This window comes from Athene cunicularia, assembly GCF_003259725.1.
Source record: "Athene cunicularia isolate RWA chromosome 1 unlocalized genomic scaffold, athCun1 chr1_part1, whole genome shotgun sequence".
Classification (NCBI taxonomy): Eukaryota; Metazoa; Chordata; class Aves; order Strigiformes; family Strigidae; genus Athene; species Athene cunicularia.
Genome location: NW_020799091.1, coordinates 17,621,765 through 17,638,750, shown reverse-complemented (window position 1 = coordinate 17,638,750; position 16,986 = coordinate 17,621,765). Strand labels below are relative to the sequence as shown.

At 40.6% G+C, this 16,986-nt stretch overlaps 1 protein-coding gene across 1 annotated transcript in view; it reads right to left on the bottom strand.

Moving 5' to 3' along the window:
* Positions 1 to 17: 17 nt before the first annotated feature.
* The window catches only part of MPHOSPH8 (M-phase phosphoprotein 8), a 37,722-nt gene continuing 20,753 nt past the window's right edge, over positions 18 to 16,986 (bottom strand). The window contains exons 10-16 of the mRNA XM_026858256.1: positions 15,051 to 15,191; positions 14,334 to 14,420; positions 12,378 to 12,532; positions 7,113 to 7,267; positions 5,707 to 5,834; positions 4,932 to 5,015; positions 18 to 4,054 (exon numbers count right to left, since the gene is read on the bottom strand). Of these exons, the coding sequence (XP_026714057.1) occupies positions 4,013 to 4,054; positions 4,932 to 5,015; positions 5,707 to 5,834; positions 7,113 to 7,267; positions 12,378 to 12,532; positions 14,334 to 14,420; positions 15,051 to 15,191 (792 nt within the window). The 3' untranslated portion in view covers positions 18 to 4,012. The remainder of the gene's footprint in view (positions 4,055 to 4,931; positions 5,016 to 5,706; positions 5,835 to 7,112; positions 7,268 to 12,377; positions 12,533 to 14,333; positions 14,421 to 15,050; positions 15,192 to 16,986) is intronic.

The window sequence follows — 16,986 nt, the reverse complement described above, 5'->3', positions numbered from 1 at the left end:
GGGGGGGGGCGGTGCATGGGGTGATATTTGCTTGTGGGGTTCATTTGTAGTTTTGGGGAATCTTGATCCTGCTGTAGAAGTAAAAACTGTTCCAACATTAAGACAGTAGAGATGACAGATCCAGGAAAGCAAGGGAAATTTCAGATGCTTGTACATCTGTGCAAACTGTTCCAGACAGGATCTCAACCAGCTTGATAAAGCTTTTCAAAAAGCAAGCAAAGGCTCTGGCTGTTACTGTGTGGCTGGGATAGCAGCTTTCCCCCTGTGATATGGATGGTTGTGTTCAGTGTGAGATGTACAACTGCTGAAACAGACCTAACTGGGCTTTTCTTCCATAAATTTTGGCTATGGGAAATCTGTACAAGTAACTGCTCCAGGGAACAAGACTGTGTGTCAGAAACCGGGGTTTGTGATATGGATCAAGATGTCCTCCAGCTCTGGATGAAAGCATCTGTGCTGCTGGCAGGTGCCCTGAGGGTTGCAGTGAATGGAGTTCTGGAGCAGGCAGCTGTTGCCCTGGGTGTGGTAACAAGGTTCTCAGTTCCCATACATAATGGGTTTGGTTTTTTGAAGAGCAGAGCTGTGCCTGCTGCTGGCATAAGAGGGGCATGAACATGAGCAGAGCTGGGCAGTGTTAAGGTCTGACCCATCCACTATCGGTGAGTCTGTGCCAGCATTAATTAACCACAGAGGAGCTCTTTATGTTCAAATCATACAGGAAATATTACAGAAATTCTTGAAAGAAATGTCAGTTGTAGCTATACTGCATGACAGTTGAGACATTTAAAATTGTTTCTCCACAGCAAAAAGAACCAAGTCCTCCTGGCTGCTGTACTTGACATGTCTGAGATTTTTTTTTTAAGAGGACCCCTTCTCTAACCTTGACTGCTGCCTCAGTCTTGCTCAAACTTGTATTCTGTGCTGTCCTGTCCACTTTTAGGTTTTTTTTCCTTACTCTGGGTGAAAGGCAAAGATTTTAAGATGGGTTTTGAATCTGAAAAATATTTTCCCCTTTTATCTGGGACACAGAAAAGCTGGGGAATTTTAAGGATTCAGTGAGGGGCTTACAGTGCATGCCCATGCTGCCCCAGCTTAGAAGAATGTGGCCTTTTTGTTTCTCTTACACTTCTTAATGGAGTCTTAGCTTTTAAGAGCTCCACATTAGAGAGAAAGACTCCAGCAAAACTGAAAGCACTGCTCTAGGAATACATCATGCAGTGTTGCCTCAGCACCAGTGCTGCTGGGCTGCCACTGCTCTGAAGGACTGACCTAAAGGAGATAGATTTTACAGGGGCCCTTCTCCGGTGCCCTATGGGAAGACAAAGGGTGAGGACAGAATTGTAGCAGGTATGGACAGGCACAAGATGTTAGGATGGCCCTCAGGCACTCCGAGCAGTCCCAGCTGGTGAAAGGGGCAGCTGCACTGTCTCTCTTCCATGTATTGAAACAGCTTTCTTCCATCCAGACTGATAGAAAAACATCTTGTTTTTGAAAAACGGTTGCAGAAAGCACAGAGGACCTGTGACAGTCAGCTGCTTCATCCACCAACTTCCAGTACCTGTGAAAAGCTGGGAACACAAGTACCAATGATGTAGCAGTGAAAGATAATGAACCATTGTACTACCATGGCAGTTTACAGGAACTGCAGCTGCTGAGTCTTGCTGACAGAGAGCAGCAAGAAGAAACTGAACAAGTACTTCAAAGGTATTTCTCCACAGTGCCTAAAGAATTGTTTTTTTTATTGTAGCTACTTTCTCATCTTTTGTCCACCAAAACCTTTTCCTTAGCAGGAATAAAGAAAACATAATAAAATCAGACAAACACCAGCTTCAAACATCTTTTCATATGCCTTTTATGCATCTTTAGTCAGGATTCTGAATTTATATTGCCAACTAAAAGAGAAAGATGGCTGCAAAATCCATCCCTTAATAAAATCATCAGGAACCCATATTTTATTCCCATGTCCTGTAGAACTCCCTCTCTCCCAAATGCCTCAAGGGAAAAAAACCAAAACCCCAAACAAAACAAACCCCCAACATCAACAGCCTTTGACAAACTACTTCCTATGTCAACTCTTAGAGCATTAGTAGACATTTTTAGGTTAGATTGTACAACAGTTTCTAAATAGCATCTATATTATATGGACACTCGTTCAAAACCTTTTGTCCCCACCATGAACAGCTCAAATGTTTACCACTGACACGTGCTGTGCAGCACTTACACACACACAGAGTGTAGGGTTGTGTGTACGGTGCAGGGGTAGCTGGGGAAGGGGGAGCCACATACAGGGAAACTGTCATTCCAACACAAGGGAACACTTAGGAACATCCCCTTTCCTTAGTCACTCCCGGGGCCATGCACTGTGACTAACATGAACTAGAGCTACACAAAGTCCCCAGTGCTGGTAGTGACATACCTGATTCTCAGCCAGTGCTGTTCATGCATTTCAGGTGTTCACACTTAGCAAAATGAGGTATCTAACAGATTTCAGAGGTGGAGATGCCAAGTCTGTTCAAAACCCAGACTTGTTAACATCCATCAATACTGTTCACAAAAACACAGGCAACTATTCTAAATCAAAACAGAAAGGACTGTATGTTATGTTGCTGTTCTAATTTTATATAGCTTAACGTGACATTCCACAAAATTGAAATAAGTGTGCTGTTGCTTAGTTATTTGGCATTCTTTAAAACTTTCAAGAACCAAAAATTAAAAACTGGTTAATTGAACTTCATACTACAAAGTCACAGTTCTTAAAAGGATACAATAAATCTGCACCATTTTGATGGTGAGCACTCAAATACATTAAGAATTTATCCACAATAGTTTTGCTAATTATATAGGCACATAGTGGCATGTAAACTACATGTGGCAACCAGAACAGCAAAGGCACAATCTGAATTATCTTTTTTTTTTCCTTCACTTTTCAAGATGTTGGTTAATTTACAAGGAAAAATATTTAATACTTCATGAAGAAGTATTCCATTTGTATTTTACAGCACAGGACCATTACAGAACTGCTGTCATCGGATCAAATGGGTTATTTAAATAATAATAAAAAAAAAGTAGCAGCTTGTTGCACCAAGTAACTGAATTTGTGAATTAAAGGAGAGTACATATTCTCATCTGTCAGGTTGAGAACATCTGAAATTCTCCATCTATCTTCTTGTCTACAAAAAAACATTGCCTGCACATTTAAGGTAGTTACAAGTTTTCTGGTTAGCTATTTTCAGCTTGTATTTGTTTTCCTATGTCACTTGACTAAACTCAGAAGTTAAGATCTGTTAAAGTCTGTAAAACTATCAGTTGCTTCTCTAATACAAAAGTAGTTTTAAAACACTGACATAACTAGGAATCAGACTGCAGTCCTCTATGAATTGAGCCTATTCATGTCTTTGTTCACACCTGCAGACCTGTGTTTGTTGGAAGGGAATCACTCTAAGCATAACTGCTTTCTCATCAGGAGACAGGCGCTACAAGTTTCAAACCAGAACATAGCCCTCAGCAATTCATAATGCAGTGACTTAGAAGTGTAATTTTTCCCCAGGGCTCCAAGTATATGACAGTTCTGCATTTGACATATAAACATTACAGTGAGATAAGTAGAAAATTTTAGTGTACAAATGGTAAAGATCTTTCTATTAAAAAAGACATTTCATGTAATTACCTTAAATAGTTCTTATATGCACCATTCCACATTGTGGAAAAGCTGAAATATGCAGTCTGGACTCCACAAGTTAAAGAAAAACAGAATTATATGTATTGGCACAAATACTTACATCTACATCTGTACAAAGTAAAAAAAGCTGACAACCCTGTCCCACCAGTGCAGTGTATTCAACTGCTCTCCAACACACACTTTCCTATGTGACTGCCAACGAGTGACAGTGAGATGGGAACTTAAGAGCGTGGTGCCAGAAAGTTCCAAACTGCTTGGTCAGTCTCTAAACAGAGGAATCAGAAGTATATCCAAAGAAGTGTCAGTCCACTCAACATGCTTGCAGCTGTGAGGTCACTGCAGCTGCACTCTGTACGCTCCTATTAGCAGCTTTACCTGTAAAAGCAAACAAACATTTCATAGAAGGTTGTTCACATGTAACTACTGTGTTAAACACTTTGAATACAAGAATAGCATGAGAAAAGGCATACAGTTGCTAGTGACTGAGAAAGAAAAAAAGGTATTTACAATCTGTGTTTAATAAAATCAGTTTATAGTAGCCCTACTGTATGATGGATGGCTTGTAAAAGGACTCAAGTAGAATACTACTGCATTGGGTGGTAGCTGAACAAGTTAGCCCCAGAGCTGAACTAGACATATACATCCTTCTGAATACAAGTTCAAATTTTCCCTTTTTTAAAAAAAGATGCACAATAAAACATGTAAGAGTGTAAGTTTTAAATCTGAAGATCTAGAAAACGCACTGGAGTGTCTTCAAAGGATAAAATAAATGCTATTAGAACAGGATCTGTTATTCATCTTGCAACACGTAGTGGGACTACTGCCCAAACCACCTGGAAAATACAAGAGACTATACAGAATGTTTAAAAGCAGACTGCATATCCTAGTAAACACTTCCAAGTTCTCCTAACCAGACAAGCAAAAACATTTGTACGTAAAAAATAACTGACACTCCATGTATGTGTTAGTCATTAAATTCAAATTGTAGATGGGGAAAATGTTAGCTGTAACATTACTTTATCCTGGTGCATGAATTATTCTGACTGCAGCATAAAAACATTTAATTATGACAGAACTAACACCCTTGGCAATGTCTCAGGATGGAACTGTAACTGATGGGGACTGGGATGAGGAGACAGTGGAAAGTCCTTAGTTTTACATTTGCAACATACAACTAGGAGCATTTTAGACTATGGAAGAATTACTGTACAACAAATTAGCATGCACATTTAATTTTGAGAACATCTTGTACCTTGGCATTAGGAGCTTCTGCCAACCGTATAAAAAGCTTGTTAAGGCCTGCAGTAGGGCTGAAGGAATAAATAAAGTGACTGTCCTAAAAGGAAAAAGAAAGTGTACAAAGTTAATGGCAGGATATGACAAAGTGCTGTGCGAGTGGACTAATATGACAGTACCACTATGTATTTTTTGAAAGAAAGTTGTGTATACTGCATACTGCAAAGAACCTTTGGTGCAATCACACAGAAAACAAGAGGACTTGAAAACTGCAGTGATGTACTTAAGTTTTTTAAAAATAGGATAAAGTAAAATAATTAATCATTAGAAATATGAGGTAGGCTGTTAAATACTTTAGAAGTTTCTTGGGTCAAAAATTTGAGAGGCTTGAATTGAGAATTTGAAAAGTGAAACTGTTTTAAATTCAGAATTCTCACCTGCCTGCTCAAACCCTCAGTTCTGAAGTCACAGTATCACAGGTGTGTTGAGGTTGGAGGGGACATCTCAACATCATCAGGTCCAACCCCCTGCTCAAGCATGGCCACCTGGAAGCATGTTCTCCAGCACTATAACCCTGCCTTTTAAGTCATAAATTTTCATGGAGTCTAGTACATGCAAGGTTTGCAGTTCCCTCCATATACAAAGAAAAATTGTTTAATTTTTAAAAAAACCCTATCATGACCCTTCACAATACTCAAAATCCAAATTAAGGCATTAAGATTTCCCAGGCTGCTCCATAAAAAAATTTACAATGCAGTTTTACAGTCAATCAATTATATGAAAAGATTTACCAAAAATACAGGGAGCTGGAATTTGTCGTTTAAAACCACAGCTTGTACACTGCATGGTCCACAGAGCCGAGCAATGACTTCTTTACCAAAGAAATTTGAATGGAAAACAAAGAGAAGAATTCCAGATCCTGAAAGGGAGGGCAATTCAGTCAGGTGAATTTGATATGAGATCCACTATTTAGAAAACAACTGCATACACTGAACCTTTGAAGACAGTTAGGTACAAATATATATTAAACCCCAAGCCAGTGGACCCCAGCACAGAACACAACTGCCTTGGTCACTAAATTAAGGTCTTCTGGCAGCAGAAATAATTTATGTGGCTATTAGAAAGGAAAGCAAAATGGATACAGCAATCCTCAGTACAGTTAAAACTCTGTAGTTTTAAGTTCACCTGAAGAGTTATGGAATTTAATGTGGTTTGTGTTGTCTACTCTCTTGGTAAGGACAGCTGAGCCCAGTCAGCTACATTCAATAAACACCAATCTTCAATCCTCAGAAATGCCTCATTTTAATACATGAGCTTATGTAAGGTTTCTTAATTCTGTAAAGGATTCCTGTAATAAAGAACTGGAAGACTTATAGTACAACTCATAACAAGGAGAAAATTGGGCAGACACAACCACTTTCAATCTTAGTTTAAGTAGTATCTCAGTGTTATGTTAATGTATTATAATTTTGAGAAAAGTCAGTATATCAGTAGGTATTTTCCTGTTATACTCAAAAGGTGAATAAAAATGACTCAACTAAGCCAAGTATCAGAGATTAGTATCTGGATTCCTGAAAGAATTGAGACACATTCCCAAGTATCTTGGAAATTTGCTTCCCAGCTTTTTCAAAAGGTCCATGGGCAAAGCAGAATTGATTAATGCTGCCTTCTTTTCTGTAGTACTTCTAGACTGCATTCCTATCATGATAGCGCTCTACAGCATTCTGCAACGAGTTCCGTAATTCAGTATTCTGTGCAAAAACAGACTGTCTACAAAAATCCACGGTGAGATTTTCTAAATAAACTAAAACCTAAGATTTTTCAAAATTATTAATTCTAAGGTAAACCACTCCTCTAATACCTATTACTTAGTAATGCAACCTTCACAGAGCCAACATAACCCAGAACAGAAGAAAACAGCTGATGTATGTGGGAATTAGGAAAAACTCTTAAAAAGACGCACACAAACTCCACTGACAACATGCCTAGTTCTGCTGCTCTGCCTGTGCTCCATGATCAGAGCATCCTTAATGTAGTGTACTGCAATCAGTCACACAACAATAATTTCGCATAGCAGATAGTTTAAGACATACTTAAAAAGCAGTTTCTTAACAAACTGTTTTTCCTTTTTTAAAAAAAAAAAACAAACCCAAACAAACAAAAACACCACCACCACAAAAAAAACACACACCCCTACCTTCTGGCACATTTTGTGGAGGTTTATAGTTAAAATCCGTAGAAAAGTCTGGCCCTTCACAGAGACGATGACATGCAATTGGAAAGACTGGCTCCAGCAAAGCAAGACGAGCTTCAAAATAATCCCTGATGGTATCTTCTGCTACTCTTGAGAGCCTAGAAGACCAAACGAGTGAGGCCTGTGCTTCGCACAGTAAAATCACTTTACCATAGACTTAGTGAGAGCTGACGCAAAAAAGGATTCCAGATCACCTTTCTGGACTCCCACTTTTCAGGAGTGAGTGCCTTTATCCCTAGCATTTATGTATAGATGAAACCCAGGTCCCAGTACTTTATCAATAACTATATTAATAACACATTTTATCAGTGACTTGCTTGTGAAATTCATCTATTGGGTCCACAAAAATAAACTGCTGAGACAAATGCACTGCAGCAGATTAAAAAAAAATTCTGACTAGCCACGTACTTTGAAGGCTCTTTAGGTAGAAAGATGTCCCCAAAACATCAACACGTACCTAGTGGGTAGAGACAACCATTTCCCCAGAGTGGCTGATTTATCAACCTGACTGTAAGTACGATATTAAAAAAACAAGTAAGTCACTGTGTAATTTTACTGGCAATACTGTCGGAAGAAAGCAGTCCCTGGTTAAAACCTACTAATAATGCAGTGAAAAAATAGCAAAACTACCATTAAGTAGCCAAACTGGGGGGGTTTTTTGTTTGTTTTTTGGGGATTGGATGAGGGGCAGCATTTAATTTAAGCAAGCAGCCCAGCCTTCAAAGAGAGACCACATAAACCAACAGTATTTGGCACCTTTACAAGCAGGTTCCCAAGTAATCCTCTTCAGAAAGCTGTTTTGACACAAATGAGTTTTAAATGCTTTTGCAATGCAAAGGTCCCAGCTCTCTCAGCTTTATAGCTTTTTTAGCTATTATTCAGAGCACATTTCCCGTCCCTGCTAGCTGAGATTACCATCTGCAGAATCTAAAACTTAAGTGTTTGACTGGAAAGAAACCACAAGAATTACCATACCAAACCAAGCCCGGAAGCCCATCTAGCCTAGTTTCCAGATGCTAGACAAAGCTGGATTAAATGTGGGAAATTAAGCAGTTGTGGGGTTTTTTTTGTACACTGTCCCTAGTTTCCAGCAATCTGATTTAGAGGCATCCAAAACTAAGAGACTGCAGCCAAATTGTACCTCTCCTTAGATATACTTAGTCCTTTCCGCAATCCCATGTGACCACAGCATTCTGCAACACGATCCATAATTCAGTATTTCTGTGTAAAAATATTCCTCCACTTCAAACCTATCACTAAATCATTTAACAGTATGGGCTGCAGAACCTGCCTCAGGGCTTTTCTGTTGTTGTTTTCTGATTTTATTTTAAATTCTGACCACCTAATCTGTCCCAAGGTGCCATCACCTCCCTCGGTCTATCCTCCCAGAAGCTTCTCCTTATGTCTGATCATCTTTATTTCTTTATGCTTCATCTGTTTTTGAAACAAGGTAACTGGAATAACACATAACTATTTAAGGCATTGGGATACCATGGATTTAAATTTTATCTTCAGCTCCACTACTACTGTATTATCTTCCTTTTTGACTGACAAGAACTGAACTGGTATTTTCAGATAATGAGTCTCACCTGGTAAAGAGTTGTATTATTCCCTCCATACACTGATACCCCATGGACATCACTTTGTATTTATCAGTATTTAATTTCCATTGCCATTTTACTGGCAAAATTACATGTCCAAGGTATCCAAAACTCAGTAGTCAGATTAGCCAAAACTGAAGGTAGCAGATTTTACAGCAAACAAACTGGCAAAGGCATCAAATAGTGAGTGAGTGAGTCACAAAGTTTCAATACACTGAACAGCGGGTACCATATCACTTATCTGCATGCTTGCTGTTGCCTTCAAAACCTTAACTTGCAACTCATGATTTCCTTCCCTGGGGGAGAATCAGCATACTCCATTTATCCACTTCAACCACCCCTGCTCACTTTAACAAATTTTCTAAGTTCAAAAAATTTTCTAAGTTTGAAAAATTGGTTTTCTGCTTTTAACTGCATTTAGCTGCTTTTTGGGCTGCATTAGGCAAAGCAGGTCAAAGTAGGTCAAGGGAGGGCGTTCTCCCCCTCTACTCAGCACCGTGGAGATGGCACCTGGAATACTATGTCCAGTTCCAGGCTCCTTGCTAACAAGAGACATGGATGTATTGGAGACTGTCCAAAGGGACACAAAGATGGTCAGGAGCATCTGACAGAGGAGGAAAGGCTGAGATAGCTGGGACTGTTCAGCCTGGAGAAGGCTCAGGGGGATCTTATCAATGTGTATATATATATATCAATAAACACCTGAAGTGAGGGGGTAAAGAGGACAGAGCCAGGCTCTTTTCAGTGGTGCCCAGTGACTGGGTAAGGGGAGATGGGCACAAAGTGAAACACAGGACGTTCCCTCCGAATATCAGGAAGCACATTTTTTTTACTGTGAGGGTGACTGAGCACTGGCACAGGTTGCCCATAGAGGTTGTGAGGTCTCCATTCTTGAAGATATTCAAAAGCCATCTGGACAGGGTCCCAGGCAACTGGCCACAGATGACCCTGCTTGAGCAGGGGCTCAGAGAAAATGACCTCCACAGGTCCCTTCCAACCTCAACTATTCTGTGTTGCTGTGATTCTGTAATTACATAACTGAGTTCCTGTAGAATTCATAGGCAAATACAACATTGCCCTGGAAACGTATTTATCTGTGTTTTACTAGTTGCAATAAAATATTTTAATGTGACATTTCACTTTACAAATGTTTCATAAATTTCTCTGTCTTACAGAAGGGCTCCCTAGCCTCAACATGGTGATGACTACTGCAAGGATCATTGCAAATTGAAAGTGCTTGCTTAAAGATCTTACTTGTTAAGACTTAGTATGCTTAAATTTAGTATTTAATAAGGTTCTAAAGGAAAGAGCACTAGTAACTATGTAAAATAGAGTAAGAATAATACTACATAATACTACAGTAATACTGCGTTACAAGCAGTTTGTCAATATAGATTTAGGATGGGAAACAGCCAGGGCTTTCTAAACACCAGACTAAAAGAGAATGAGCTTGGACTACAAACAACTTGATAGACTGTCTTATATGGGTTTATGAAAGGCAGGTCCTGCTTGACAAACCTGATCTCCTTCTACGACAGGGTGACCTGCTTATGGGATGAGGGAAAGGCTGTGGATGTTGTTTACCTTAACTTTAGAAATGTCTTTGACACCGTTTCCCGCAGCATTCTCCTGGAGAAACTGGCTGCTTGTGGCTTGGGTGGGCACACGCTTTGCTGGGTAAAAAACTAGCTGGATGGTCGGGGCCAAAGAGTTGTGGTGAACAGAGTTAAATTTGGTTGGCGGCCGGTCACAAGTGGTGTCCCCCAGGGCTCGGTTTTGGGGCCACTCCTGTTTAACATCTTTATTGATGATCTGGACGAGGGGATCGAGTGCACCCTCAGTCAGTTTGCAGATGACACCAAGTTGGGTGGGAGTGTTGATCTGCTCGAGGGTAGGGAGGCTCTGCAGAGAGACCTGGACAGGCTGGAGCCATGGGCTGAGGCCAACTGGAGGAGTTTCCATAAGGCCAAATGCCGGGGGCTGCCCTTGGGCCACAACAACCCCCAGCAGCACTACAGGCCTGGGGAGGAGTGGCTGGAGAGCTGCCAGTCAGAGAGGGACCTGGGGGTGTTGATTGACAGCCGGCTGAACAGGAGCCAGCAGTGTGCCCAGGGGGCCAAGAAGGCCAATGGCATCCTGGCTTGTGTCAGCAATAGCGTGGCCAGCAGGGACAGGGAAGGGATCTGACCCCTGTACTCGGCACTGGTGAGGCCGCCCCTCGATTCCTGTGTTCAGTTTTGGGCCCCTCACTACAAAAAGGACATTGAATGACTCGAGCGTGTCCAGAGAAGGGCAACGGAGCTGGTGCAGGGTCTGGAGCACAGGTCGTACGGGGAGCGGCTGAGGGAACTGGGGGTTCCCTGGAGAAGGTCTGGAGTCTGGAGAAGAGGAGGCTGAGGGGAGACCTCATCGCCCTCAACAGCTACCTGAAAGGAGGGTGCAGAGAGCTGGGGATGAGTCTCTTTTAACCAAGTAACAAGCGATAGGACAAGAGGGAATGGCCTCAAGTTGCACCAGGGAAGGTTTAGACTGGATATTAGGAAGCATTTCTTTCCAGAAGGGGTTGTTAGGCGTTGGAATGGGCTGCCCAGGGAGGTGGTGGAGTCCCCATCCCTGGAGGGGTTTAAGAATCAGGTCAACATAGCCCTGAGGGATCTGGTGTAGGTGGGAACTGTCAGTGTTAGGTTAATGGTTGGACTGGATGATCTTCAAGGTCTTTTCCAACCTTGATGATGCCGTGATTCTGTGATATTATATTGATAAATAATGAGAATAAAATAATCATAAAACAATAAAAGGATCTTGCATTGAGACAATGTTTTTCCAGCACTAATTACACACTCATGGCAAAAATATCACCTCAGAGCTGCAGAAGCTGAGACCCTCCCTGACTCTCCTCTGAATTTAGAGATTATTGGTTACAATTTTCTGCCCTGATACATTAACTATCAGTATTCCTCTAAAATACCATTTAAAGAGTTTGCTCCTTGTCTTTAACATTTGTCTTCATTTAACATCCATATTCATCAGCTAAGTATATTTTTACATAACCATATGACATGAACGCTTCATATACCGCATATACCACACCGCCTCAGTCATTGTTACATGATGAAGATTTTCATTTCCATCACTTACTGGCATGCAAGCTTTACCTCTGGCACTCTCAGCTCACAACTGATGTTTAACACCCTATCTGCACTGACTTTTCATGGTGTTTGTCTGGTGTTCTTCTGTTATTTTCTATGGTTTTTACCAATATATTTTATTTGGCATGCCATATTAAGAGTTGACACTCAACTGTCCAGTGGTCACACATTTTTTTAGTTTTCCCAACTGCTGTCTTTTTAATTTAAGGAATCTTTCACTTCTAGTAATTCCCTTTTCCTCCTTTCTATCTTTTTACTCAGTGTTTAAGCAACTGTCTGATAACTGTTAAACTGACATCATTTTCATTTTCACGTGATTTATTAGTTTGCTTTCTGCTCAAATCAGATCAGTTTTATTTCCTGAAATCTCCCCTCTTCCCCTTGACTTAAACCAAAATTTTGACATGCCTATTATTGCAAAGTTCACCAGAACAGACTTAAAAGTACAGTCTACTCACGTTTCCAAATGACTCTTGAGCTGCTCATACACCAGTACGTTATTACATTGTTTAGCAAAATGCAGCGCGCTGTTCTGATGCTTTGACAAAATGTTACAGTCTGCTCCGCTTTCAATCATAAGCCGCACTATATCAGAATTCCCTCTTTTACAAGCCTGTACAGAAAGTGAGAAGATGGAAGGATAGACAACAATGTAAAATTTCCCATTAGAACAGAACATAACATTGCAGTAAGCAGAACTGCAGAAATGAATTAAAATTAAAATTAGTTACAATTCAGAAAACAAGTTCAGGCATTTAATCTGTGAATGGTAACACAATTAAGAACTCAGAAGCACATGCCATAAATATTTTACCTTTACCATAGTAATGTTATACACCTGGTCTCGCAGCACCACTCAGGATTACCAAGTGGATCAATTAACTCAAACATGAAACAAACCCCAAAAGTTCTGTTAAAATATCTAATCTGCTGGAGTTCACTAACTCTTGCAATTGTTTACCTGAATAAATGGATTTCTGCATAAGTATTCAGAATGACTAAAGTAATACTTCCAAGTGTCTGTCTCTAGGAATCTCAGTTCAAATAATACTTGAGGCATGAAGTAAACTAATATAATTTGCTCCAAATTGTTATTTAGCTATTGTAGACAGTCACTGTTACTAACTGCTGTGATCAAGGCTGTTCAGTGTTACTTACAACAAGATTTTCAGGGTTTATCAACTGAAGACTCAACAAAAGTACAGGAAAGTCTAAAGAAAGCTTTACTTTGAAGAATGCAAACATATGCCCTTGGTCTCTTGTTTTCAAACACTTCACTTAGACAAATTAGGGAAAGGCACCAGAAACAAATTTCTATTAGCATGAGGCCTTTCAGAAGTTAATTTCTAAAATTTGTTTCAGCTGTGAACTTTCATATGTGCTTTCAATCCATAATCTTCCATAAATAAACTCACCTGTCCCCCCACAAACAACCCAGTTAAATAAAAGTGTCTAGATAAACACATTTATGTATTTATCCACACATGGATGAATCTGTTCCACTAACTTACTGGAAATGAAGACCCTATTCTTTGTATCTGCACAGCAAAACAAAGATCTGGAATAAGTCACTGTAGACTGCCCATTAGAAAGTAAGTACAGATTTGCATCAAATACTAATAAAACCTTTAAAAACAATGAAGATAAAAACTGAGGTTCATGGAGGTAGCCAAATTATGAAGAGATTTTGGACTGAAGTGGCCGAGGAGACCACAAGTGTGTTATTTTCTTTATAGAATTCTCCACACTTGCAGAGGAAAGAAAAGAAACAGTATCACACTGTCTTGGACAGAAAGGCATGTTGTAACCTCTTCTGCAAACAAACTGCCTTAAACAGCCTACATATAAGTTAAGCAAGTTTATCACGACAGGGAATTTTGGTGAAATTATTTAATATAAACAAAACAAAAGGAGCACAGACTGTTTTAAGGATCTTGGGATTTTCCAATTACAACAAACTAAGAAACAATACATTAAAAATTTCCTTTGTGATAGGGATAAAGGTGCAGAACAGCAGAACAGACAGTGGGAAGGAGGCTGCAAAGCAGTTATTTTACTTCTGGCCTGCAATGAAATGACAAAAGTCAGTCACAGCAACACCCACGTGAATTCTTATCTTCCTGCTGACAACCAGATTATGTCAGTTATAAGACCACATCTGCATTTCTTTGAGTCAATGAAGAGGATGATGAGCGATATTTAGCACTGCTGACGGCATCTGCATTTATTGTTTAGATATAACAGTAAATTTAAAAAATGGGTAAAAACACTGCCCAGAATAACTAAAAGTAGTATTTGATTTTCAAATACAGTAACATGTTCCCTAAATCAACTCTACAAATACACTTTTATGTTTTATCAGTTTGCCAAAAGTATTTACTATTAAACTGTATCAGGACAAACACTGAAATTACCTTCATTAAAGCAGTTTCGCCACTGCTCTGCTGCATGTTCACATATGCCCCAGCTTCCAAAAGAATAGCTACTGTTGTTAGAAAATTCTGAAAAAAAAATGCAAAACCACAAGGAGTAGAAAATATTGTCTTCTACTTGGTTTTGTTTCAGTATATAAAGTGACATTTATTTAAAATCCATCAGTAAAATCCAAAGCATGAGGCATGACATAATTAACGTTGTTCTCTCCCATGACTAATAAAGAGCAATTCAGACTCACACAAGTAGATACCCATGAGTATTTACAATTCTTACTTTTTTTCTAAGTATTGCAACAGTGAACACCACAGGAAGAATACAGTATTTCTGCATTAAGCACCAAACTGGATTCCAGCTCCCTTCTATCTGCAGCACATAGGAAAACATATGAACCAACTTGAACAAAAGAGAAGAGCTTGTCACCATCTCCATCTCCCAACTCTCAAACAGTAATCCCTGCTTAATCAGAGATTTGCTCTCAAAGTTTCCCAAGTTTGGATCCTGTGTAGCCACAGATCACAACACACAATTTATTTACATTACAGTAACCACAGCTGCTGAAATTATGCAGTTAAGGTCACTCTGCTATATCCTACTAAGTACTTTTTAGGCACCCTCCAAAGGAAAAAAATTGTGTACCACTTTTAAGCATAAGTAAAAGAGCCAAGAACCACAAATACAACAGTAACCAAGCCAACCTTTTCAGCTGCGTGTATCAATGCAGTTGTTCCATTTCTCTGTCTACCATTAACTTTAGCTCCTTTCCTGATTAGGACCCGGAGAAGGTCATCATGCCCACCAGCAGCAGCAAGCATCACTAGGGTCATTCCACTCGAGTCCTGCAACAACAATCACTGCCATTAAAAAAAAAAAAAAAAAAATCAAATATTTATAGACAAATCAAAACTGCAAGACAAAAATTGCAAGTGTGTCAACAGGTTTCTCAAAGATTCCTCTCCCTGGCAGAAAAATTCACATAAAAATGGCTGCCGGACACTGACAAACTATCACTTCCCACTCCTTTTGTCCCCAGGCCTCACACTCTAAACTCCATAATCTGCAAACATTCCAAGGACCAGAACAAGAAGGAAAAACAGAATGAGCCAGGAAAAAGGGTAGCAAGGTATTTCAGGGTGGGGAAGACAGCAAGACAGTGGAAAAAGAAATCAAAAGCCACTGGAGGAAAAACACACTGGCTCAGATCAGCTGCTGCCACAACGCTGCTTTTGGATTTATCAGCATAAGTATGAAGAGACTTCTGTGAGTGGGCAGTCTCGTCACTCATTCTTGCATTTTCCCCTAAATACTATCCAAAGAACACATACTTGCCTCAGTATTCATTTGGCATCTTTTCTACTATGAAGTCTTAGCCTAATGTACAGTTCTCAAAATGCTACTGGTTATGAGATGGGGAGTCTAAACCACCTTAGATTGATGGTGCAAGACTGGGGAAACTTTGGAAAAGACAAAAGGAGGCACAAAAGGAGGCGTATGGGGCTGTTTGCAAAGACATACCAGGTGCTGATAACGTTGCTAGGCTACTATTTCCTAGCTCAAAGAGAAGCCTCCTCTGGTCCTTGAAGTTGTGGGTATCAGCAACAGATGACCCCAAATTCCAGTGCAAACTGGCCTGGCAGTTTGGTCAGAAGCCAGAGAACAACTGAGGTTGCGCAGAGCAACAGGGTGAAAAGTTCATCAGCAAGGAAGAAGAGGTACTTAATCTATACTGACCAGAACTTGAAGAGTTCATCTCGCAGGTGCAAGGGGAGGAGACCTGATTACCATGAGAAGCGAGAGGAGGCACGGGTAGACTATGTATATGTATAGGCGTTCTATGAATATGCACTACTTTGTAACATATAAGCCGGACGGGAGCTGCAAACGGTGCGCATGCTTGTGGTGGAGCGATCCCCCATGCGCCCAGCACTACCTACTTTATAACCCCACAGTTATAGAGTGATTTTTCCGCAAGTGATCTTGGCACCCCAGATGGGGTAAACTCTGCTTGGCTGCCAGGACTGCTGGCGGGTGGACTTCCTAGGTGCACTCCAAGCTCTTCTTGGAGGAACTTCTGCTCCCAGCTGTCCACTGCGGGAGCAGACAAGGACCATCTAATCCGCGGAGAGAGATATAAGGGTAATAACAGGCTGCTGGTAAGACGCACAGAGACGTCTGGCACACAGCTCAGTCCTGAGGAGGGGTTATACCTATTTGGTTTTGGTAATCCGCAGGAAAGGAGTAGTAAGATCTTTTGGGGCAAACTACAGATGACTGGTATATAAGAGGCAGTTTGCATTTTGGGCAGGGTACTGGTAATTACCAGCACCTGCAGAATCTTGCTTCAGGTCATTGTATAGTGCACTAATTGTGGATATACTGGCTTTGAACTGACTGCTAATTGTTAATGGTTTATGATATATGTTACAAACGGACTTGGTGATTGTTTAAACTCAGTATATTTTGTGGTATGAGTGGAAAGTGTGGTGGGTCCTTTATGTGTCTGTGTGCCTGCATGGCGTGAGTGAGAGCGGCCGCCGCTGCGTGTCTGCATGCCTGCAGGGCGTGAGTGAGAGCGCTGCGTGTCTGCATGCCTGCAGGGCGTGAGTGAGAGGCCGCCGCCGCTGCGTGTCTGCA